Source organism: Sphaeramia orbicularis, unplaced genomic scaffold (genome assembly GCF_902148855.1).
Source record: "Sphaeramia orbicularis unplaced genomic scaffold, fSphaOr1.1, whole genome shotgun sequence".
Classification (NCBI taxonomy): Eukaryota; Metazoa; Chordata; class Actinopteri; order Kurtiformes; family Apogonidae; genus Sphaeramia; species Sphaeramia orbicularis.
The window spans coordinates 8,493-32,500 of NW_021941667.1; the positions used below are offsets into that span (position 1 = coordinate 8,493).

Genomic DNA, 24,008 nt, shown 5'->3' on the forward strand with positions numbered 1-24,008 from the left:
AAAATAAAAACATGCAACAGGCAAAATTATAAAGTGAAATAAAGAAAGAAATAAAGACAAAGATAGAAATAAAATAAAGAAAATGTGTCAGAAGGTGAAAAATCAAAGTGAGACCAGGTTCATTAAGGATGTGGAGGAAAATCATGTAGAAAAAGCTTCATAATCCAACTGATCGACAGCGTGTTTTCATGTAAATTCATGTAAAAACATTGAATTCTTCTGCTGTTGTTTGTGTTTGACAGGTTTTCACTGATTCATCGCAGTGAAAACAACCAAATATTGAATAATATTCATAGAATTTTCTGTCCAAATCAGGGCTGAAAATAAAAACAGTCATTAAAATATCCTTTAAAAGCCTTTTTTTCTTTTTCCATTTGGGTATTTTTCTGAAACTGGTCTTAAAACAGGACAGAGGCTTAAAAATCCAACCCAGATGTAGACGAATGTTCTGAAGCAGGTGGGAAGAACTTTGGCTCCAATTAAAATAATACTTACTGAGATAAAGAGAAACTATTTTTCAGATAAAACACATTTTTATATTATTTTACATTATATTTAATACAAATATCCGCATGTAACACAGTCAAAAGGACACGAAATTACACACTACTAATTTTTTTAAAAAATATCTCTTTATTCTCTCACAGGTGCATTTTGGGAATTGTAGGAAATATTCAAGCAGTGTCTGACAAAAATGACCGCTGTTGAAAAATCACGATATGTGATTTATTTGTGTCTAAATGTTCAGGTTCTGTATGTAACACCAGTGGACACGATGGGTTCCACACCAAACCTGGAATGAGACTGATGACAAACCCACGTGTGGATTAGAAAACCACTAGGACAACGTGATGTCATGAACTGCGTACAGATAACACGCCGTTTTTAATTGTTGTGTTGTTTGTACGCATTATAAGCTTTCAGCGTGTATATTTACGCCGCATGAAATAGTATGCCATTAGTGCGATTAGCGGCTAGTGCAATTAGTGGTTAGGTTTAGGGTTAGCGATTAGCACAATTAGCGGCTAGCGCATTGACACACCATCAAATGGCGTTAAATAACATACGAAAGGATGAAACATACAGCACACCAATGCAATAAACTGGCGTGGTGACATACAACACGATTTCATCACGAAGGGTTCCATATGTAACACCAGCGGACACGATGGGTTCCATATGAAACAGTTTGTTAGTTTGTTCATGTTATTCACATTGTTAGTGTCATATTGTGTGTAATTCAGTTACTGCATTACGTATTAGTTGCGGTTGAATGTTAAATTAGGAAAATTGTATAGTTTGATTGTTGTATTAGGTTGGTGATAAAGGTGTAAAAGCACTGAGGGGTTGGATTAAATCAGTTTAACTTCTTCACTCCTTTTGCAAAATTCAGGCTTGCACGTACTTGAAGATAGATTCTGTTCATTTAAATGTTATTTAGTTTTTGTCTTACTTTGTTTTGTTTTATTTAGTTTCTTTGCATGTTCTAAATAAATAAATAAATAAAATAAAATAAAGGATAGTTTGTAGATATAAATATTTTCAGAATATAATGGTAGTTTTTTCAGTCTAAAAACACAGAAGTTAGACATAAAAAGTTTGGAGCTGACATTATTATATCTTATTGTCATTTTTTTTTTTTTAAATTTCACATCATATTTGGTTGAATGTGGAACCTGAACGAACATGAGTTTGACAGAACTGAGTTAAACGAGACGACAGAATATGATAGAATTATGTCTGAACAAATACACACGGGAACATTTTAACGACGCACTTCATCAACGTTGAACCAGTTTCAGTTCGTGACCATTAGTTGTTTATCTTAGAACTGTGTTCATTATTTTCATATCGATCGATTGATTTTGTTTATGGATTGTTGGACAAATAAACCAGACATGTTTAGATGAAAACGCTGATTTCCACCGTGGACACAGATGTGGAATTATGACAGCGTATTAGCACCACATCTGAAAAATATTTTGAGAATCAAGTTGAAGTAAAAAAAAACAACTCATAATTTAACAAAAATAGTTTCGCACTATTATGAGATTAAAGTCAGAATATATTGAAAGTAAATTCGCAGTAACTGTCAGCCTTAAGCCTTGTTCGGTTCTTATGACAAAACAAACACAAATGTGTGCGAACTGTCTTCAAAGTTCGACTAATGCTAATGTGTTGATGGTGGGCGGGGCTGATAGGCTCAGTATTTGGTGGGTGGGGTTAATAGGCTCAGTATTTGGCCTTTGTCCATAAACCCCAAAAGAAAGTAGAACCTCAGTCCCTGATCTAAGCATCGGCGTGACCAAGTGTTAATATGTGATTGGTTGAAATGTGTCCAAAAACCAATGGATGTCATTGTGGCTCCGCCCACTTTTTATCTTCAGCCTATGAGTGTGAGAATAATGCAACAGAAAATGGAAATAAATAAAGTATATGTATGTTTTATTATGACTGTAGTGATATTCAATATGTGTATTTTACCCATAATACACAGCACCTAGCATTAGCTTTAGCTTTAGCATTAGCACATGAGTATCTGCCATTGAAGGACCATCTCCAGATGTACAACAGGGCCACGTTCACAGTGAATTAACCCTTTATGTACGGAAGAGGATTAGAGCCACTGGAAAATAAATAAAAATTAAGATCCAATATTTTTATTATTATTGTTACTATGAAAAAAAAAGTCAAAATTCAGACTTTTTTTTCTCAGAATTCAGACTTTTTAAAATATTTTATTTATTATTGTTCTGAGAAAAAAAAGTCTAGAAAAAAAAAAAAATTCAGGTCCAATATATAATTTTTTATTATTATTCTGAGAAAAAAAGTCAGAATCCTGCCTATTTTCCCCTAAGAATTCTGACTGTTTAATATTTTTTACTTTATATTCTATTTATTATGTGATTTGCATTTGTTTTTCACAATGTTTTTATGTTGGATGAAAGAATACCATTAAGGATCGCACTTTTTAATTTTGTTGTACAATGACGATAAAGATATATTCTATTCTTATTCTATTCTATTTTTATTTATTATTGTTCTGAGAAAAAAGGCAGAATTCTGACTTTTTTCTCAGAATAATAAAAAACATATAATTGTACCTTGTTTTTTTCCAGTGACCCTAATCATCTTCCATAATAATGTGAATATTAAATATAAGAGAAACCAATTAATCCGACACTGAAACTGAATTAAAATGATGTTTGTTTTGGAACAGAAGTATTGAGTTCAACCTAAAGGTGTAAATAATTAAAATACAGGAGTATTAGTGAATTAAAGTGAATAATTCCAGGGTCAGTCTGATCGTATCGTCCAATCAGATCGCTCCGTCGTCTCTTTTACCCTCAGACACAAACAGGCGTCACACGTTCAAATCCTCAGTATTTTCTTCATTTGCTGAGATCGGCCTTTCCGAGGCGTCGACAGCGCTGATATATTTCACTGTTTTCTGTCGACTTCCTGTCTTCCTCCTGAGGTTTCCTCTCGCCGTTGACCTTTGTGTTGTTGTGTTTTCCTCGCCGCCGCGTCGAGGCGTGTGCGTCGTACCGCCTTGCCTCGTATCGGTGTGTTGAACAACAGGGAAAACAAATCACCCGCTGTTCTTCTCATTAGCAGCAGTTTAGTGTCAGCGCTCACGGATCAGCTGTCAGCGCCGCCTCCGCACATGCACCGTCTGCCGCCATCAGTACACTGTTAACGGCAGACACGCACTGTTTAACGCCAAACAGCCACCGTTAACGGCAGACACGCACTGTTTAACGCCAAACAGCCACCGTTAACGGCAGACACGCACTGTTTAACGCCAAACAGCCACCGTTAACGGCAGACACGCACTGTTTAAAACGCCAAACAGCCACCGTTAACGGCAGACACGCACTGTTTAACGCCAAACAGTACACCGTTAACGGCAGGCATGCACCGTTAAACACCAAACTGTACACCGTTAACGGCAGACACGCACTGTTTAACGCCAAACAGCCACCGTTAACGGCAGACACGCACTGTTTAACGCCAAACAGCCACCGTTAACGGCAGACACGCACTGTTTAACGCCAAACAGCCACCGTTAACGGCAGACACGCACTGTTTAACGCCAAACAGCCCACCGTTAACGGCAGACACGCACTGTTTAACGCCAAACAGCCACCGTTAACGGCAGACACGCACTGTTTAACGCCAAACAGCCACCGTTAACGGCAGACACGCACTGTTTAACGCCAAACAGCCACCGTTAACGGCAGACACGCACTGTTTAACGCCAAACATTACCACCGTTAACGGCAGGCATGCACCGTTAAACACCAAAACTGTACACCGTTAACGGCAGACACGCACTGTTTAACGCCAAACAGCCACCGTTAACGGCAGACACGCACTGTTTAAACCGCCAAACAGCCACCGTTAACGGCAGACACGCACTGTTTAACGCCAAACAGCCACCGTTAACGGCAGACACGCACTGTTTAACCGCCAAACAGTACACCGTTAACGGCAGGCATGCACCGTTAAAACACCAAACTGTACACCGTTAACGGCAGACACGCACTGTTTAACGCCAAACAGCCACCGTTAACAGCAGGCATGCACCGTTAAACACCAAACTGTACACCGTTAACGGCAGACACGCACTGTTTAAAGCCAAACAGTACACCGTTAACGGCAGGCATGCACCGTTAAACACCAAACTGTACACCGTTAACGGCAGACACGCACTGTTTAACGCCAAACAGCCACCGTTAACAGCAGGCATGCACTGTTAAACACCAAACTGTACACCGTTAACGGCAGACACGCACCGTTAAACACCAAACTGTACACCGTTAACGGCAGACACGCACCGTTAAACACCAAACTGTACACCGTTAACGGCAGACACGCACCGTTAAATGCCCAACAGCTGCTGTTAACAACAGGCATGCACTGTTTAATGCCAGTTACCGTATGACGCCATACATTGACTGTTAAACATCAAAAATCACCGTTAAACGCCAACCGTTAAACATCAAATAGTCGCCATTAAATGCCAAACAGTTGCCGTTAAACGCCAAATAGCCACCGTTTAATGCCAAACAGCAACCGTTAAATGCCTAACAGTCACCGTTAAACGCCAAAATTAATATTCTCTTCAGTTCTACTTGTGATGAAATACAAGGTTTCAACTAATCTTATCAAATAAAAACACATTTTTCTTTTGTGTACTATAAATGATGCTAATTAATGTAGATTAGCTAAATGTTATTTATGACTTTTAAAAACATCTAGAAATAAATGTTTATCAAAGTCCCTGAATCTTTTAGGATTTTATTGTCACTTATTTTGTCATTTCCATTTTGCTTAGGTTGCTAATAATGTTAGCTACTGGTAGCTCATTGGATAATGTTAGCTGCTGTTTGGTTCCTAGCTAATATTAGCTGTTGTGAGCTTGCTAGCTAGCATTATCTGCTGTTATCTCACTAGCTTACATTAGTGTCTATTACTATGATACCATTGTAGCAAATGCTATATAATTAGGATTGAAGGATTAGCATTAGCAGGTGGCTTTGCTATAGGCTAGTTTAAGAATGGATGTTAAGAAATTTCAGAAGCTTTCCAGGATGGGCTAGCGCAGGGGAATGATTAAACTGATGTACAGAATGCAATGAAACCAGGAGACATGAGCTGCAAATAAAAGAGGTACCATGTACTGACAAAAACATGTACTATATATACAAAACAAAGGTTTGATCAGCCAGTTCTATTATTATGTTCTTTTGTTTGGAAAAAAACAACTGTTTATAATTCTTACTTTGGATGCACCTTAAAGAGTTTCAGTCTGATGGATCTTTTTTCGGTTCTTCCATTTGAAATCACTTTCACACAGGTTTACCATCAGTTCCAGTTCAATAAACGGAAAAAAACAAAGTCAGAATTCCAAAAATCCTGGAAAAGTAGTCTGTTGTAGTCAGAAAAAAAACGTCAAGAGTCCAAAATTAAATAATGGAATTGGGCTGGGCAGTGTGTGTGTGTGTGTGTGTGTGTGTGTGTGTGTGTGTGTGCCTACTGTACTGGTAGATCAGTTCAGTTCAGCAGATCCAGTTCTTCTTTTTGTTCCTAACTCACCATCAGGGTTTCCAGTCTTGGTAAAACCCTGTCCTGAATAACACAAGGCCGACTTTAATGACATTCACTCTGTTAATGTTCATCAAACCAAACACATTCAAATAAATCACAAATCTACAGCTGTGTCCAGTTTTCACATCCAGTTCCTTATCCAAACTAATCAAAAGTGCAGAATTTAACTTCAAATATACTAAACTTCATTAATATTCCTAATGCATGGACACTTTTGTCCATAGTGAACATTAAACAGGTTTTATCGATTACGGACAGCACTTCCGGTTTAGCGGATAGCACTTCCAGTTTAGCATGCTAATGCTAGCAGGTACGGCGCTAACGCTAAGCGCTAACCAGCGAGCGCTGTGCAGTTAAATCCACCCAGTCCATGCATTTTACAGACATACAGACACGTTTGGAAACATACAGCAGCGGCACTCAGAGCAGTGCACTGAAATACAAAGGACAATAGCAACAAGCTAACGGCTAACAGCAGTACAACTGACCAGTTCAGTTCAGTTCAGTTCAGTTCAGTTCAGTTCTCCTTTCTTTTCCCTTTCTCTGGTCCTCATTAGACCTGTGGAACTGCAGCAGAAAACACATGTATACAGTCAGCTGTCCAGGAATAGAAATGTGGAGAACAGAAGTGGGAACACTGGGGGGATTTAGCAGCTCTAAAATAAAATAGATCAAAGCAATCACAGTGACAATATTTCCAGTTGCATTTTGGAAATTATATAACAATTAATTTCAAAATTGCTAAGGAGATTTGGGTTACATCATTCACTTTCGTTATCTCGCTAGCTAACACTAGCTGCTGTTAGATGGCTAGCTATTGTTGATGTATTTGATTTAATCTTATAGTTGGTAAAACGTTAATACAACCAGGAAAAGTGAAAAAAACACTGACTGCAGAAGACGATTCTCATCCGTCTTCATAGTTAAGTTTGACCAGTATCAGAGAAAAATTATAGTCACTATTTAAAAAACAGCATAAATTGACTAAAATAAGAAATATCAGACTTCCTGTCATTAGTATTTATAAGTAAAGTTCTATATTTAATGAAATTAATATTCTCTTATGTTCTACTAGTGACGAAATGCAAGGTTTCAACTAATGTTATGAAATAATTACACATTTTTCTTTTGTGTTGTAAATGATGCAAATTAATGCAGATGAGCTAAATGTTATTTATGACTTCTAAAAACATCTAGAAATAAATGTTCATCAAAATCCCTGAATCTTTTAGGATTTTACCATCATTTATTTTGTAATTTCCATTTTGCTTAGGTTGCTAATAATGTTAGCTACTGGTAGCTCATTAGCTAATGTTAGCTGCTGTTAGGTTCCTAGCTAATATTAGCTGTTGTGAGATTGCTAGCTAGCCTTATCTGCTATTATCTCACTAGCTTACATTAGCCTCTATTACTTTGGTACCATTCACCTCTATTATCTCGCTAGCTAATACTAGCTGCCGTTAGATGGCTAGCTATTGTTGATATATTTGATTTAATCTTAGTTTGTAAAACGTTAATACAAGCAGGAAAAGTGAAAAGACACTGACTGCAGAAGACATTTCTCATCTGTTCTCATAGTTAAGTTTTCCTAGTATCAAAGAAAAGTTACAGTCACTATTTAAAAAAACAGCATAAATCGACTAAAATAAGAAATATCAGACTTCATTTGTTTCTCAACAGTTTTTATTGTAGAAAATACAACTGTCGGTGCCGTCTTTTATGTTACACGAACATGAAAACACAACTCCTGATATGTTTAAGAGATTCAACACTGCATTAATATAAAGAACATCAGTGATTTTCATCATTTTATTAAACAAATGAAACCAAACATTAATAGTCAATGACATATTAATATATCCATGGATTCTTTTATTAACTCTCCTTTGCACGCGTTCACAATATTTTTGCAAACATTGAAAATTCACCTCATCGCACAGGAAATTGTATTTTTATGATGGAAAAATATTGTAAAAATGACTTTTTTTAAAAGAAATGATAAAGTGCTTTGATGGCATTTGACACTTGCTACATGTTTGTGTTTTTTTTATTTGCATATTTTATTTTCTTACTGAAATGAGGATATTAAAGTATTAGATGCATAGGAAGTGCAAGAAAATTTGGCCAATGAGGAATAATTTGGCAACAAGAGACGAATGATGAGCTACATATTTTTATCTCAGTGCAAGTTTTCACGATATATATCTGACAGCATAGACGCAAATGAGAAATTCACGTCCGGTTTGTGCCTGATGATGTAAATTTACCTGTTTATTTATTGTCCAGGTGTAGACGATAAAAACTGTCACCGTGATATAAATATAAGAAACGTTAGCATGAGCACAGTGAACCCTATAAATGAGGTTAACGTGAATAAATGGAAGATTTATGGACGTGTGTTTTACATGTAATGGTGTTTTCTTATTGTAAATGAGTGTTAATGTTTATTGTCTAAATGGTAAATTCAGATAAATACTGTATTTTGTTCATATTTGCGCTAACTGCTACGCAAATGTTAAGGCTGATGATTCCCTGGAGACAAAAATAAACCGTTACTTTAAATATGTTTTTGCTACAACATTGAGAAGTGACCAATTAACGTCTTTATCCGACGTAAAAGGTCATTGGAAGAACAGAAATATTATCCACTGTTTTACGTCCATGAGGAGTCGAACGTTCGGTCGTTAAACCCAGGTAGCGTCATTAGGCTAACACATGTTAATTTACCACAGATTCATGTTAATTTCATCGGTGTTCCTGTTAGTGGTCATGTCTCTGACACATTACAACTGTTTCACATCTGTTAGTTGATATGTTCTCTTGATAAATACGTAAAATATCTGTTACTTATATTAGTTTTCATCTGCATACAGTCGAGATCAATCAGAAGTCCTTAGTGGGTTTTATTAAAGACGCAAAATGTTTGTCAGCCAATAATAATAATAATAATAATAATAATAATAATAATAATAAAACCTTAACTCATTTATTATACAAAACTTTACAGGAACGAAGCCTTTAACGTGGCCCTAAATAAGTTTTCCGTTGCTAAAACACTCAATCTGTGCTAAGTTATTCTATATCTGTGAAAATACTACTTACTGTCACCAGTATTTTTAAATAAAGTTCTATATTTAATTAAATTAATATTCAGTTCTCCTGATGATGAAATACAAGGTTTCAATTAATCTTGTCATATAAATACACATTTTTCTTTTGAGTCTTATAAATGATGCTGAATGAATGCAGATTAGCTAAATATTATTTATAAATTTCAAAAACAGGGTCTAGAAATAAATGTTTAGCAAAATCCCAGAATCTACTGTCATTTGTAGTTTCCATTTTGCTTAGCTCGCTCACTAATGTTAGCTACGAAATTCAAGGTTTCAACTAATCTTATCAAATAAATACATATTTTCTTTTGTGTCTCATAAATGAGGCTAATGAATACAGATTAGCTAAATTTAAAAAGATCTAAAAATAAATGTTTATCAATATCCCTGAATCTTTTAGGATTTTACTGTCACTTATTTTATAATTTCTATTTTTCTTAGGTTGTTAATAATGCTAGCTACTGGTAGCTCATTAGACAATGTTAGCTGCTGTTAGGTTCCGAGCTAATATTAGCTATTGTGAGCTTGCTAGCTAGCCTTATCTGCTGTTATCTCACTAGCCTACATTAGCCTCTATTACTTTGATACTATTCACTTCTGTTATCTCACTAGTGAATACTAGCTGCTGTTAGGTGGCTAGCTATTGTTGTGTTTGATTTAAAATATAACCCTATAGTTTGTAAAAATGTTAATACAACCAAAGGTGAGGTTTATATCGATTTTCTGCTAAAATTTACTTAAATACTAGTGATATGAATTAGTATTATCACGGGTGGAGTAAATCATGTTTCTGGTACAGATCAGGTAGTGATTAGTGTGTTAGCATTTTAGCATAAGAAGGCGTAGCTACGGTAGTGCCAGTGCAGTGTATTAAATATCAGGATTTATTTGGGAAAACCTAAATAGTGTTAATATAACTAGACTTTAGTAACAGTCAAAAATATTCTCAACAAATGACGAACAATTGAAAAGAATAGCACGACAAATTATTATGATTATTTTGTTTTTAGTTATTTTGTCTCCAGAGGTCATTTAAGACAGAAACGCTAACACTTTACAAAAACTTAAACTCCTGTTTTAGTTTATTTTAGTACTTGATACTATCCTGTAATGGCAGCACAGCTGGTACTTAATAAAATCATATTATTATTATTATTATTATTATTATTATTATTATTATTATTGACTTGTTTGAGTGCTAAATAAAAGTGTCTGAGTCGTCTTTCCTGATGGACTTCTGACTGATCTGTGTCATATTGTAACCATAGTTTCTTCTTCTCCTGCGTTTGTTTGTTTTTTGTTTTTTTTCTACCAACCCTCCACCTCCACCATGAAGGGTTCCTTGACAGCGATGCGGCCGCTGTTGACGATCACACACTCGGTGTTGGGCAGGTTTCTGTCGTTGGTGTCCTGGAGCTCGATGGTGTGGACGACGGACTGGAAAAGAAACCAAAACCAGGTCAGAAACACCAATGAAGACCACCGGGACTGAGCCACAACCGGGTTCAGGATCAAACAGAGCTGTCAAAGTCTCTGGAGTTCAGAGGTCATGTGACCTGAAGTGGACCAATAAAATAATAACGTATAAATTATTATCCAATTGTTTCTCTTTGTTTTAGTGTGAAAGTTAAATTGCATTATTAAAATGTGAATAACCTAAACTACCACGTACATACCATGTTCTAAATCTGATATTTTCCAATGTGACTTCAGTCTGAACGTCCAGGTCGCATTTATCCGACCTTTACGTCATCGAAATGCAACGACCGTCAAGAGAACCATATTTCCTTCTGTAAACACAGTGTGTGTCTGCGTGGTCTGGTATTCCATCAGGACCTCTTTAGTGCATGTGGGTCACTTCAGGGTCACATTCAGTTCAGTCTCAAAACTGATAGAAGTCACATTTAATGTGAATATGAACCAACACAGAAAAAAATCGGATTTCACTCCAAAATCCAAATTGTTACATTTTGACCTGCTGTGTGAACGTAGACTGAATTTATTTGACAGTTTTCCTGAGCAACAAAACAGAGTTACTGAAAGAATCACCTGGATAATGATGGATGCTAAGAGGACTTCCTGTTTGGTGTCATGAGGTCACATGACCGGTCCATTCCATCATTAATTATAGCCCTGTTTGAAAACGGCTCCAATGTTCTGAAACTACACTTAATTACCTTTAAATGAGGTGTCAGTGATTAATTTGGTCCTTATGGTTCTTCAGTTCTAAGCTTTCTAAGCTTTAGAACTTGGTGTGTGTGTGGGGGGGGTATTATTTATTTATTTATTTGTTTTTTATCAGTATTTTAGTATTCTTATCAGTATTTTATAGTATTTACTAAATGCTGCTGACAATCAGGACCTGAGTCCAGTGTTTTGTTTCTGTGTATTTTAGATGTTGAAATGACAAATAAAAATGGAATCTTGAATCTACAAAGGAGAAAAAGAACACTAATTAGGTGGAAAAACAGTTCAAGTTAGATTTTCTACTCAGCCGATCGTCTAAAATCCGATCAATTACCTGAAACCTTCATCCTATAAAATCTACCATTTGTTCTCCACAGGTTTTAGTTCTGATCCGACCCACCATTCCGTCCAGGACTTTCCCAAAAACCACGTGTTTCCCGTCGAGCCACGGCGCCCGGGCGGCGAGGATGAAGAACTGCGATCCGTTGGTGTCTGGGCCGGCGTTGGCCATGCTCACCTGGAACCGACACACACACAGGTATGAACACAACAGGACCACCAGTCCAGTCCAAAACCAGGTTTAGACTGGGACCTGTTCAAGCCAGGTCCAGTAGTTTACAGTAGGAACCATTTAATGTAACACAGACCAATGGATTAGCATCGATACTAAAAGATTAATACAGTTATGAGCAGAAAACAGAAAAGATAAGACGACATCTGAACCAAAAATAATAATAATAATAATAATAGCTTTATTTCTATTGCACCTTTTAAAACAAAGTTTACAAAGTGCTTTGACAAACAAGTAAAGGGCACAACAGCAGGATACAAGATGTAAGTAAAAACACTAAAATAGAAGCAACATAATAGGAGAGATGTGTACAACAATGCAGAAACAAGACACTTCGAATAGATTAAATGAATCGGAATAAGGAGGGCGGGGGTAATGTAACATGATGCTGTTAAATCAATGCAAAAGTAGAGGCGTGAGATGAAAATGAACAAAAATAAATGAGACATGAATAAAATAATCAATAAAATTAATAAAAATGGACAAAAAGGAATGAGACATGAATAAAATAATCAATAAAATTAATAAAGATGGACAAAAATGGACAATAGCAGATTTTAAAAATTAACAAAAAATGAATAAAAGATGGAAAATGAACAAGAAACTGAACCAAAATAATCATAATAAGGAAGAAAATTAATAAAATCACTGACAAAAGCAACAAAATAATCAACAAAATGAGCAAAATTTACCAAATAGTCAAGAACCTTCATAAAAAATGAGGGGAAAAAAATCAACATACAAACGGAAATGATATAAGAATTAACATGATACAGAACATCAAGAGAAAATGGGTAAAACCATCAAGAAAATGAACAAAATAATCAATAAAATGAACAACACTTAACAAAATATGGAGATAATAAAGAATTTGAACAAAATCATTGAGAAAAGGAACAAAACTTACCAAAAAAAAAAAGTATGAGAAATGAGTAAAATAATCAATGAAATGAATAAAAATTTACAAAATTGCTGACCATGTTGACAAAAAATGAACAGTAGTGAATTTTTAAAAAATTAGCAAAAAATGTCATCATCATTTCACATTGTGCGATAATTATTATTTTTTGCATATTTTTTTAATTACAGTGTTTGATCATTATTTTTTTTCTTAGTGTTTTAGTGCATTTTTGTGATTATTTTGTTCAATTTTGTTTCTTTTCTTGACTATTTTGTGAATTTTTTGTAGTGATTTTCTCCACATTTTTCCTCATTACGTTGATTTTTGTTCTGTTTCAGTAAAACACCAAATACAGAATCCAGGATGTGATTCTGAAAATATGATGTGTTTAATTCCTCTCTGATAAATAGATGTTGGTTATTTTTCAACATGTATTTGACTCATTTCCTGTTGTGTTTGGGTTTTAGCGTTTTTGTCTTTTTTTGTGTGTTTTTGCATTTTTATCTTTTTTGTGTTTTTGTGTATTTGTATGGGGGGTGTTGTGTTTAGTGTTTTTTTTTGTTTGTTTTTTTTTTCTTTTTGTGTCTTTTAGCAGTTTTTTTTTTTTTTTTTTTTTTTTACCTTTTTTGTGTGTTTGTGTGTTTTCGTAAACTCACCCATCCAGCTCCGAGATGCTTCAGTTTAAAGTTTTCATCTGCAAATGTTGTCCCATAAATACTGTGACCTGAAAAAAAAACACACAGATAAATCCGTTAAAGCTGTTGATTTTTACTGTTTTTTTTTTTCAATAATAATAATTAAAGCCCCATTTTAGGGTTTTCTAGTGTTTAATGTCACTGTTTGTACAGTTTTATAGTTTTATTTAATTACATTCAGTCCAGTTTCATTGTGTTTAATTCAGTAAATATTCTACAGTGAATCTCTACATCATATTTAAGTAAAAAAGATGTAGTTTTTAATGAAGTAATGGAGTTATTCTTGTTAAATACAGTTTGAACATATGGAATCAGAGTTGAACAGGATCCTGAAGATGATCTGAAGCGTTTTAACTGAACATCTACATGATCAGTGAATTAAATATAGAAAATATATGATGCAATGGAAAATACAGAGGAAAATATTAGAATAAATGATGATAAAGCACTTAAAAAAAGGTTAAATGTGGCGGAAAATTCATGCGGAAGTCGATGTTTAAGGGTGAAGTGTCATTAAAGCTGCCTGTTTTAACACGTTTTCATATTATTATTATTATTATTATTATTATTATTATTATTATTATTATTATTATCATTATTATTGTTTAATGTGATCTCAGACCGACCTCCGGTTCCGTCTCCAGCTGTGAAATCTCCTCCCTGGATCATAAAATCCTTAATGACTCGGTGGAACTTTGTGCCTTTGTAGCCATAACCTTTCTGTGCACGAAAAAAAACAAACAAAAAAACACAAAAAAGAGAAAAAACCCATAAAACGCACATTATTAAGAACCGAAAACCACAGAAAAACACACAAACATGCATTAAAAGCAGAACAAACGCACATGTTCATATGAATAAAACCAACTCACAGGATTATTACACCATGATAATCAGTTTGGGGATATTATGGGATGGATGAGTTATTAGTGGTGTTTTTCAGGTGATGAGTTCAGGAGCAGCTGGGACTTTGTGTTAACCTCGTCTCAAACTGAACTAAAGCTGCAGACGAGTCGATATTTGAAGAAAAACAGTCCCGTTCAGATCATTAACGTCCTAAAAATGAGGGTTTTCATCTGATAATGGAAACATTTTAAAGTTTTTTTAAGAATAAAAGGAGACTAAAAGGCTTCGATCAGGATGAGTTTCTTCTGTTTTTGTCCAGTTTTTGTCTCTTTCATCATCGAATCATGGACAAAAATATTCCAATTCATCACATTTTAATTTGTGTCTGTGTTCAGATGTTTTACAAAACCAACAATTAATGGATAAAGTGAGAAAATAATCTAATTAATAATATATTATACTTGTATAATATTATAACACAGTACATTGTTTAACAAACATCTAAACTTATGTGAATTTATTTCTATTTAACAAAACCAAAATCTGTCAGGATGTATTTACTGACTCATGGGAAAAATATTATATTTAAATACATATATATACAAATATACATATGATATACAAAACTGTATCAGTACTTTATCATAGATACGTTCATGTACATCCCACCTCTCCGGTTGCCAAGGCAACAAAGTTGTTGACGGTGAGCGGGACGACTTCCCCGAACAAACCAATGACGATGCGTCCGACCTCGTGACCCGCAACTGTGATGTCGAAAAACACCTGAACGCAACACACACAAAACACAGAAACCAGTGAATTTAATTAACAGCAGTCACAAAGTATCTACAGATTTGATTCCATTCTATATATTATATCTGTTATATTATCCTGCAGTACTGTATAAAGTACAGACACAACGTACTGGTACTTCACCTAAGTATTTACAGTATTTATTATTTACTCTATTACACCTCAGACATAAATATTAACGTCTCTGAACAGATTCCACCTGGTTTTACAACAGCTGATGCACTTTTTATTGGTTTGGACTCAATTTTCCTCCAGTTTATTTCCTTAAATATGACTTTAATACAAACAGACGCACAATCAAACACATGGTGTGTGTCACTGTGTGTTTTTAGTGTGTCACTGTGTGTTCTTGTGTGTCACTGTGTGTTTTTGTGGGTCATTGTGTGTGTTTTGTGCGTCAGTGTGTGTTTTAAGTGTGTCAGTGTGTGTGTGTGTTTTTGTGTGTCAGTGTGTGTTTTTGTGGGTCATTGTGTGTGTTTTGTGTGTCAGTGTGTGTTTTGTGTGTCAGTGTGTGTGTTTATTGTGTCACTGTGTGTTCTTGTGTGTCAGTGTGTGTTTTTGTGGGTCATTGTGTGTGTTTTGTGTGTCAGTGTGTGTTTTTTTGTGTGTCAGTGTGTGTGTTTTAAGTGTGTCAGGGTGTGTGTTTTTCTGGGTCATTGTGTGTGTTTTGTGTGTCAGTGTGTGGTTTTTTTGTGTGTCAGTGTGTGTTTTTGTGTGTCAGTGTGTGTGTTTTTGTGTGACAGTGTGTGTTTTTGTGTGTCATTGTGTGTGTTTTGTGTGACAGTGTGTGTTTTAAGTGTGTCAGTGTGTGTTTTTGTGTGTCAGTGTGTGTTTTTGTGGGTCATTGTGTGTGTTTTGTGTGTCAGTGTGTGTTTTGTGTGTCAGTGTGTGTGTTTAGTGTGTCACTGTGTGTTCTTGTGTGTCAGTGTGTGTTTTTGTGGGTCATTGTGTGTGTTTTGTGTGTCAGTGTGTGTTTTGTGTGTCAGTGTGTGTGTTTAGTGTGTCACTGTGTGTTCTTGTGTGTCAGTGTGTGTTTTTGTGGGTCATTGTGTGTGTTTTGTGTGTCAGTGTGTGTTTTTTTGTGTGTCAGTGTGTGTGTTTTAAGTGTGTCAGGGTGTGTGTTTTTCTGGGTCATTGTGTGTGTTTTGTGTGTCAGTGTGTGGTTTTTTTGTGTGTCAGTGTGTGTTTTTGTGTGTCATTGTGTGTGTTTTGTGTGACAGTGTGTGTTTTTGTGTGTCATTGTGTGTGTTTTGTGTGTCGTTGTGTATTTTGTGTGTGTCATTGTGTGTGTTATTAGTGTGTGTTTTTAGTGTGTCCGTGCGCGTGTCCGTGCGTTCATCCGTGCTCATCTCTTTCAGTCTCTTCCGTGGACACGTGTTCATCCTCGTGCGCATCTGCGCGTGTCCGTGTCTCATATTCTAGAAGGATCCGTTAAACCCACGGACGGAGACAAGTGTCCGTGTGTGTGTCCGTCCCCTCCTCGTGCATTATCCGTCCGTACGTGCTGTATTCCCGTTATTATTTACGCTCCGGTCGCGCGCACATACCGACGCACCGCGCGGCGGACGCGCACCGGGGCCGCACCGGGGCCGCTCCGGTGCAGATGAATGCGGCAGATGTGACCCACCTTGTCCGTGACTTTGGGTCCGGTCCGGGAGGCGGCGGCGGACACCGGGGCGGCCGCGCACAGGAGCAGAGCGGCGGGAAGGAGAAGCATCTTCCTCCGGGAGGAGACGACGGGAGGCCCCACGGAGACACGGAGGAAGCACGGCGGCTCACAGCTGGAGGCTGGCCGGGAAGGAGCGCTCCGGAGCCGGCGGGAGCAGACCACTCCCCCTGTGGGTGGAGCATGGAGCGGAGGCCCGCCCCCTGAGGAGGAAGAGGAGGAGGAGGAAGAAGAGGAAGATTTATCTGTTTATAACTTTACATCGAATTTTCTGATGCTGTTACTTTATTTATTTTATTATATGTATATATTAGATTTATTTATATAATATGAAATAATGTACAATGACAATAAAGCATTTCTATTCCATTCTATTCCGTTCTGTTGTATTCTATTCTATTTCTATTCTATTCCATTTCTATTCTATTTCTATTCTATTCCATTTCTATTCTATTCTAGATCAGGGGTGTCAAACCTGTGTCCCGTGGACCAAATCCGTCCTCCACTTGATCCAGTCCGGTCCCTGGGGTGAATGTCCCTGACCTTGGTTAAAGTTCCCAGTGGGTGGGGGTGGGTGGGTGTTGGACTTTTCTGATTCCCTGGAATTCTTGTGGGCGGGGCTGTGTGCTGATTGGTGGATCACATTTGCAGCGTTCTGTCTTTGACCCAGTGGCGTCTGCGTCTTTTCTGTGCAGATCACATGGTTTTATTTGCAGTAAAACACAAGGAGCAGATCTATTTGAGCGTCGTTCATCCTCTTAAACTGCGTCAGTTGTTGTTTATGACGTCATCGTACTCGATTGGACCTAAGTGTTCTCGTAGCTCCACCTACTGGACTGGAGGTGGAGTGAAGGTTCTGTTACTGTTCAGTCAGTGGAAACAGAACCCACAGATTCACAGGGATTTATTTAGCAGGTAAAGAAGTTATGGGAAAGAAAAGGACCTGGACATGATGGTGGGAAAGGGGGTGGGGTTAAAGGGGGTGTGGTTAAAGGCACTGTGGTTAAAGGGGCCGTGGCTAAAGGGGCTGTGATTAAAAGGGGTGTGGTTAAAGGTTGTGGTTAAAGGGGCTATGGTAAATGGGGTGTGGTTAAAGGGGCCTTTTAGTGGACCGGACTTGAACCTTTTGTGGGCTGGACTTGACCTTTTAGTGGGCTGGACTTAACCTGTTGTGGGCTGGACTTAACCTTTTAGTGGGCCGGACTTAACCTTTTAGTGGGCCGGATTTGAACCTTTTAGTGAGCTGGACTTAACCTTTTGTGGGCTGGAGTTGACCTTTTAGTGGGCTGGACTTAACCTGTTGTGGGCCGGACTTAACCTTTTAGTGGGCCGGATTTGAACCTTTTAGTGGGCTGGACTTAACCTTTTGTGGGCTGGAGTTGACCTTTTAGTGGGCTGGACTTAACCTGTTGTGGGCCGGACTTAACCTTTTAGTGGGCCGGATTTGAACCTTTTAGTGGGCTGGACTTAACCTTTTGTGGGCTGGAGTTGACCTTTTAGTGGGCCGGACTTAACCTTTTGTGGGCCGGGCTTAACCTTTAGTGGGCCGGACTTAACCTTTTAGTGGGCCGGATTTGAACCTTTTAGTGGGCTGGACTTGAACCTTTTGTGGGCCGGACTTGAACCTTTTGTGGGCCAGACTTGACCTTTTAGTGGGCTGGACTTGAACCTTTTAGTGGGCCGGACTTGAACCTTTTAGTGGGCCGGCCTTGAACCTTTTAGTGGGCCGGACTTAACCTTTTGTGGGCCGGAGTTGAACCTTTTAGTAGGCCGGACTTGAACCTTTTAGTGGGCCGGACTTAACCTTTTAGCGGGCCGGACTTAACCTTTTAGTGGGCCGGACTTAACCTTTTAGTGGGCTGGACTTAACCTTTTTAGTGGGCTGGAGTTAACCTTTTGTGGGCTGGACTTAGCCTTTTGTGGGCTGGCGTTGACCTTTTAGTGGGCCGGACTTAACCTTTTGTGGGCTGGACTTAACCTTTTGTGGGCTGGACTTAACCTTTTGTGGGCCGGACTTAACCTTTTGTGGGCTGGACTTAACCTTTTGTGGGCCGGACTTAACCTTTTGTGGGCTGGAGTTGACCTTTTGTGGGCCGGACTTAACCTTTTGTGGGCTGGAGTTGAGCTTTTGTGGGCTGGAGTTGACCTTTTGTGGGCCGGACTTAACCTTTTGTGGGCTGGAGTTGACCTTTTGTGGGCCGGACTTAACCTTTTGTGGGCTGGAGTTGACCTTTTGTGGGCCGGACTTAACCTTTTGTGGGCTGGAGTTGACCTTTTGTGGGCTGGAGTTGACCTTTTGTGGGCCGGACTTAACCTTTTGTGGGCTGGAGTTGACCTTTTGTGGGCCGGACTTAACCTTTTGTGGGCTGGAGTTGACCTTTTGTGGGCTGGAGTTGACCTTTTGTGGGCTGGACTTAACCTTTTGTGGGCTGGAGTTGACCTTTTGTGGGCCGGACTTAACCTTTTGTGGGCTGGAGTTGACCTTTTGTGGGCCGGACTTAACCTTTTGTGGGCTGGAGTTGACCTTTTGTGGGCTGGAGTTGACCTTTTGTGGGCTGGAGTTGACCTTTTGTGGGCCGGACTTAACCTTTTGTGGGCTGGAGTTGACCTTTTGTGGGCCGGACTTAACCTTTTGTGGGCTGGAGTTGACCTTTTGTGGGCTGGAGTTGACCTTTTGTGGGCCGGACTTAACCTTTTGTGGGCTGGAGTTGACCTTTTGTGGGCCGGACTTAGCCTTTTGTGGGCTGGCGTTGACCTTTTAGTGGGCCGGACTTAACCTTTTGTGGGCTGGACTTAACCTTTTGTGGGCTGGACTTAACCTTTTGTGGGCCGGACTTAACCTTTTGTGGGCTGGACTTAACCTTTTGTGGGCCGGACTTAACCTTTTGTGGGCTGGAGTTGACCTTTTGTGGGCCGGACTTAACCTTTTGTGGGCCGGACTTAACCTTTTGTGGGCTGGAGTTGAGCTTTTGTGGGCTGGAGTTGACCTTTTGTGGGCCGGACTTAACCTTTTGTGGGCTGGAGTTGACCTTTTGTGGGCCGGACTTAACCTTTTGTGGGCTGGAGTTGACCTTTTGTGGGCCGGACTTAACCTTTTGTGGGCTGGAGTTGACCTTTTGTGGGCTGGAGTTGACCTTTTGTGGGCCGGACTTAACCTTTTGTGGGCTGGAGTTGACCTTTTGTGGGCCGGACTTAACCTTTTGTGGGCTGGAGTTGACCTTTTGTGGGCTGGAGTTGACCTTTTGTGGGCTGGACTTAACCTTTTGTGGGCTGGAGTTGACCTTTTGTGGGCCGGACTTAACCTTTTGTGGGCTGGAGTTGACCTTTTGTGGGCCGGACTTGACCTTTTGTGGGCTGGAGTTGACCTTTTGTGGGCTGGAGTTGACCTTTTGTGGGCTGGAGTTGACCTTTTGTGGGCCGGACTTAACCTTTTGTGGGCTGGAGTTGACCTTTTGTGGGCCGGACTTAACCTTTTGTGGGCTGGAGTTGACCTTTTGTGGGCTGGAGTTGACCTTTTGTGGGCTGGAGTTGACTTTTTTTTTGTCGGCCAGACTTGAAATTTTTTTGAACTTTCAAAATATTACGACTTTAATCTCATAAAAGTACGACTTTATTCTTGTTAAACAATGATTTTTTTTTAAAACTATGACTTTATTCTTTAAATATTATGACTTTATTCTCAGTTAATAAGAAGTTTTTTTAAACTACCACTTCAGTCTCATTATATTCTGGCTTTATTCTCGTAGTGACAGGTGTTTTTATTTTCCTCTGTAACCTTAATGCGTCATCGTATTTAGGAGTTCTGATCCTGTTATTTACATTATTGTCCTGGTCCCGCCCACTTTCGACCATATTTGGCTGAATGTTGAACTGAACTGACATGCCTTTGACGCCTGTGCTCCGGCTGATCATGTGATCTGAGCTGGTTTTGAACTGACGTGGTCGTATTTTTCTTGAGTATCGACTGTATTTTACGGTGGTTTTCATGTAAATATGCAGCGCGTAAATGTGAACCCTGTCCGCTAATCACACTTTAAAGGTGGAAATAATGATCCCCCGGCTCTGAAGCTTTTTTATTTTTTCCCCCTGATTGACACACAAATGCATTTCCCAGCATGCACGGGTCGATAATCAGCTGCAGCGCCGGGTTTTTTAGCAATAAACGGTGGGATAATGAAGTCCATATTGCAGGGTAATAAAGCTTAAACCCACGTTAGCGCGTTGGAAGGGTCCGAGGCGAGCCTGGGCGGCAGAAACAGCTGAAAGAAAAAAGAGGAGGAAGGAGGGTCCCCGCTGAATACACGTCCGTACACATGAATTATAATAGTCAGCCCGCCGTGACCTTAACGCCACGGCCGCCGCGCTAACACGCCGGGCCAGTTATCGGCCTCCTGTCAACGCCGCCCGTCCATTCGTCTTTTCTTCGCGCCATCTGCCGAATTAATTAAGCAGAAATGTAAACGTTTTAATTGAATGTCAAAGCGGGACCTTAACAACATGCTCCTATGTAAATGAAAGTGACACGCTTTAAGGCCCCACATTTATACCTATGTACGCCAAGGTTACAGCTTCATGTATTTATGCATGTGTGTGTGTGTGTAAACGAACAGCAAATGTTTTAATTGAATTACCGTCAGCCCGGCGCTAACGAACCCGCAAGGATTTAGACCCAGGCCTGATTTATCCTGCGTGGAAACAAACCCGTTAAACCTCCGTAAAACGTCGTCTTAAAGGCGTCGACGGTGCGTTTAAGAGCCGTAAAAAGAACGCAGGATTCACGTTTAGAGTTAACATATGGAGGCGTCGCCGTCGTACGTTTTTGTAAACATGGGAACATGTCGACGTTTGTTCCGACGTCAATAAAACGGGTTAAGTTTTGAAGGAGTTTAAAACAACAGATGAGTGGAAGAAAGGCATAGAAATAAGGAAACACCATCAGATGAGGTCTTATATAATAATAATAATAATAATTATGATAATAATAATAATGATAATAATAATAATGATAATAATAATAATGATAATGATAATAATAATAATAATAATGATAATAATAATAATGATAATAATAATGATAATAATAATAATAATAATAATAATGATAATGATAATAATAATAATAATAATAATGATAATAATAATGATAACAATGTTAATAGTAATAATGTTAATAATAATAATAATAATAATAATGATAATGATAATAATAATAATAATAATAATAATAATAATAATAATGATAATGATAATAATAATAATAATGATAATAATAATAATGATAACAATAATAATAATGATAATAATAATAATGATAATAATAATAATAATAATAATAATAATAATAATAATAATAATAATGATAATGATAATAAAAATAATAATAATAATAATAATAATGATAACAATGTTAATAGTAATAATGTTAATAATAATAATAATAATGATAATGATAATAATAATAATAATAATAATAATAATAATAATAATAATAATGATAATAATAATAATAATAATAATGATAATAATAATAATGATAATGATAACAATAATAATAATGATAATAATAATAATGATAATAATAATAATAATAATAATAATGATAATGATAATAATAATAATAATAATGATAATAATAATGATAACAATGTTAATAGTAATAATGTTAATAATAATAATAATAATAATAATAATGATAATGATAATAATAATAATAATAATGATAATAATAATAATGATAATGATAACAATGTTAATAATAATAATAATAATAATGATAACAATGTTAATAGTAATAATGTTAATAATAATAATAATAATAATAATAATAATAATAATAATAATAATAATAATAATCTGCTGGGCTGTGATTAGTTGTATTCTGAGATGAACATAAATAGGTTTGTGTTTGATCTTTTCACATATTTTTGTGAAATCTGACAGTTGTTATTTTCCGTCCAGTATCCATTAAACCACAGATGGTGAAGTTAACATGAGTAAACTGTCAAATAAAGGCTGTCACATACAATAAACTAACCCTCTGGTGTCAGTTCGTTGGGTCACTGCAGGTGTGTGTCTTATTTATAATTTATGAATATTTTTAGACACGCAATAAAAGCTCTGCTAAACAATCATCTATTCACTGAAACACTGAAGGGCTTTTATTTTGAAATAGTTTAACTGTGGAATGACAGTGCACTGTTGTAACATTAGCATCGGAACGTAAAAACATGGAAATGATGGTTTGTATTTAATACGACCAGTTTTACTCCTTAAATAGAAGAAAGTCTAAAATAAAGGTCTGGACAGGATTTAAGGACAGTGTAGGAACCCACATGTTGTATGTGGTCTTTAAATAATATACATAATGTAAAAAATGTTTGTTAAAATAAGGTCAAACATTTGACGGAAACAGTCACAGATGTTTATGATGAAATTAACTTAAATTTTAAAAACCTAGAGATGTTTTTATGCCAAATTCTTGGTTTTACAAAGTGATTTATCATCATTTATTCTAATATTATCTTCTGTATTTTACATTTTTCAGTTTAAATCATGTATTTTTCTTATGTTTAATTCACAGATCATGCAGATGTTCATTAAAGCTCAGAGTAAATTCAAATGTTTTTATATTTAAACAGAAAACTGAAGATTTTTGAGGGTTAACAGAATAAATACAGGTGTGTGGATGGTATGAAATGATGAATTCTGCTAATTTTTCTAGTATTTTACTTATTTTATTCTCACTTTAGAAATATTTTTTAAGTTTTTGTACCTTTTTTCTGTGAATAATTGAGGTCAAACTGTATTTTACACTAATTATTGACATGTATTGATAAAATTAATGGATCAGCAGGTATTAAGCAGTTACAGTAGATGGTTTTGGTTGATGTTTAGGTCTTCGAGGCGTCAAATAAATGTAAATATATATTTTTTTGTGATGTTTAAAGTGTAAGTTTGTCATTTTGATTTAAACCACATTCTCCTTAAACCTGTGTTTTATCACCTGAACCAAACCTTCATCTTTAACTTTTTGTTCTTTTTTTCAACTTTATTGAAAATATGTGTATAAAAACAGAAATTTGAACAAACATCAAGATGTCAA

At 37.0% G+C, this 24,008-nt stretch overlaps 1 protein-coding gene across 1 annotated transcript; it reads right to left on the minus strand.

Annotated features, from left to right (window-relative positions):
- Positions 1-10,494: 10,494 nt before the first annotated feature.
- LOC115416761 (peptidyl-prolyl cis-trans isomerase C-like) lies at positions 10,495-17,063 on the minus strand. The gene is made up of 6 exons (XM_030130621.1): positions 16,868-17,063; positions 15,097-15,210; positions 14,208-14,301; positions 13,543-13,610; positions 11,815-11,931; positions 10,495-10,664 (listed from the first exon to the last, which is right to left on the minus strand). Exons 1-6 carry the CDS (start codon positions 16,955-16,957, stop codon positions 10,536-10,538), a joined length of 612 nt encoding a protein of 203 aa, XP_029986481.1. The 5' UTR covers positions 16,958-17,063; the 3' UTR covers positions 10,495-10,535.
- Between the last annotated feature and the right edge of the window lie 6,945 nt (positions 17,064-24,008).

Bases quoted from the DNA above. Each gene is read 5' to 3' on its own strand.
- LOC115416761 (XM_030130621.1), bottom strand. From the start codon at position 16,957: ATGCTTCTCCTTCCCGCCGCTCTGCTCCTGTGCGCGGCCGCCCCGGTG. The intron at 11,932-13,542 runs GTGAGTTTACGA...TGTCGGTTCCAG, and splicing joins AGCATCTCGGAGCTGGATGG to GTGAGCATGGCCAACGCCGG. The intron at 10,665-11,814 runs GTGGGTCGGATC...TTTCTTTTCCAG, and splicing joins GGAAAGTCCTGGACGGAATG to TCCGTCGTCCACACCATCGA.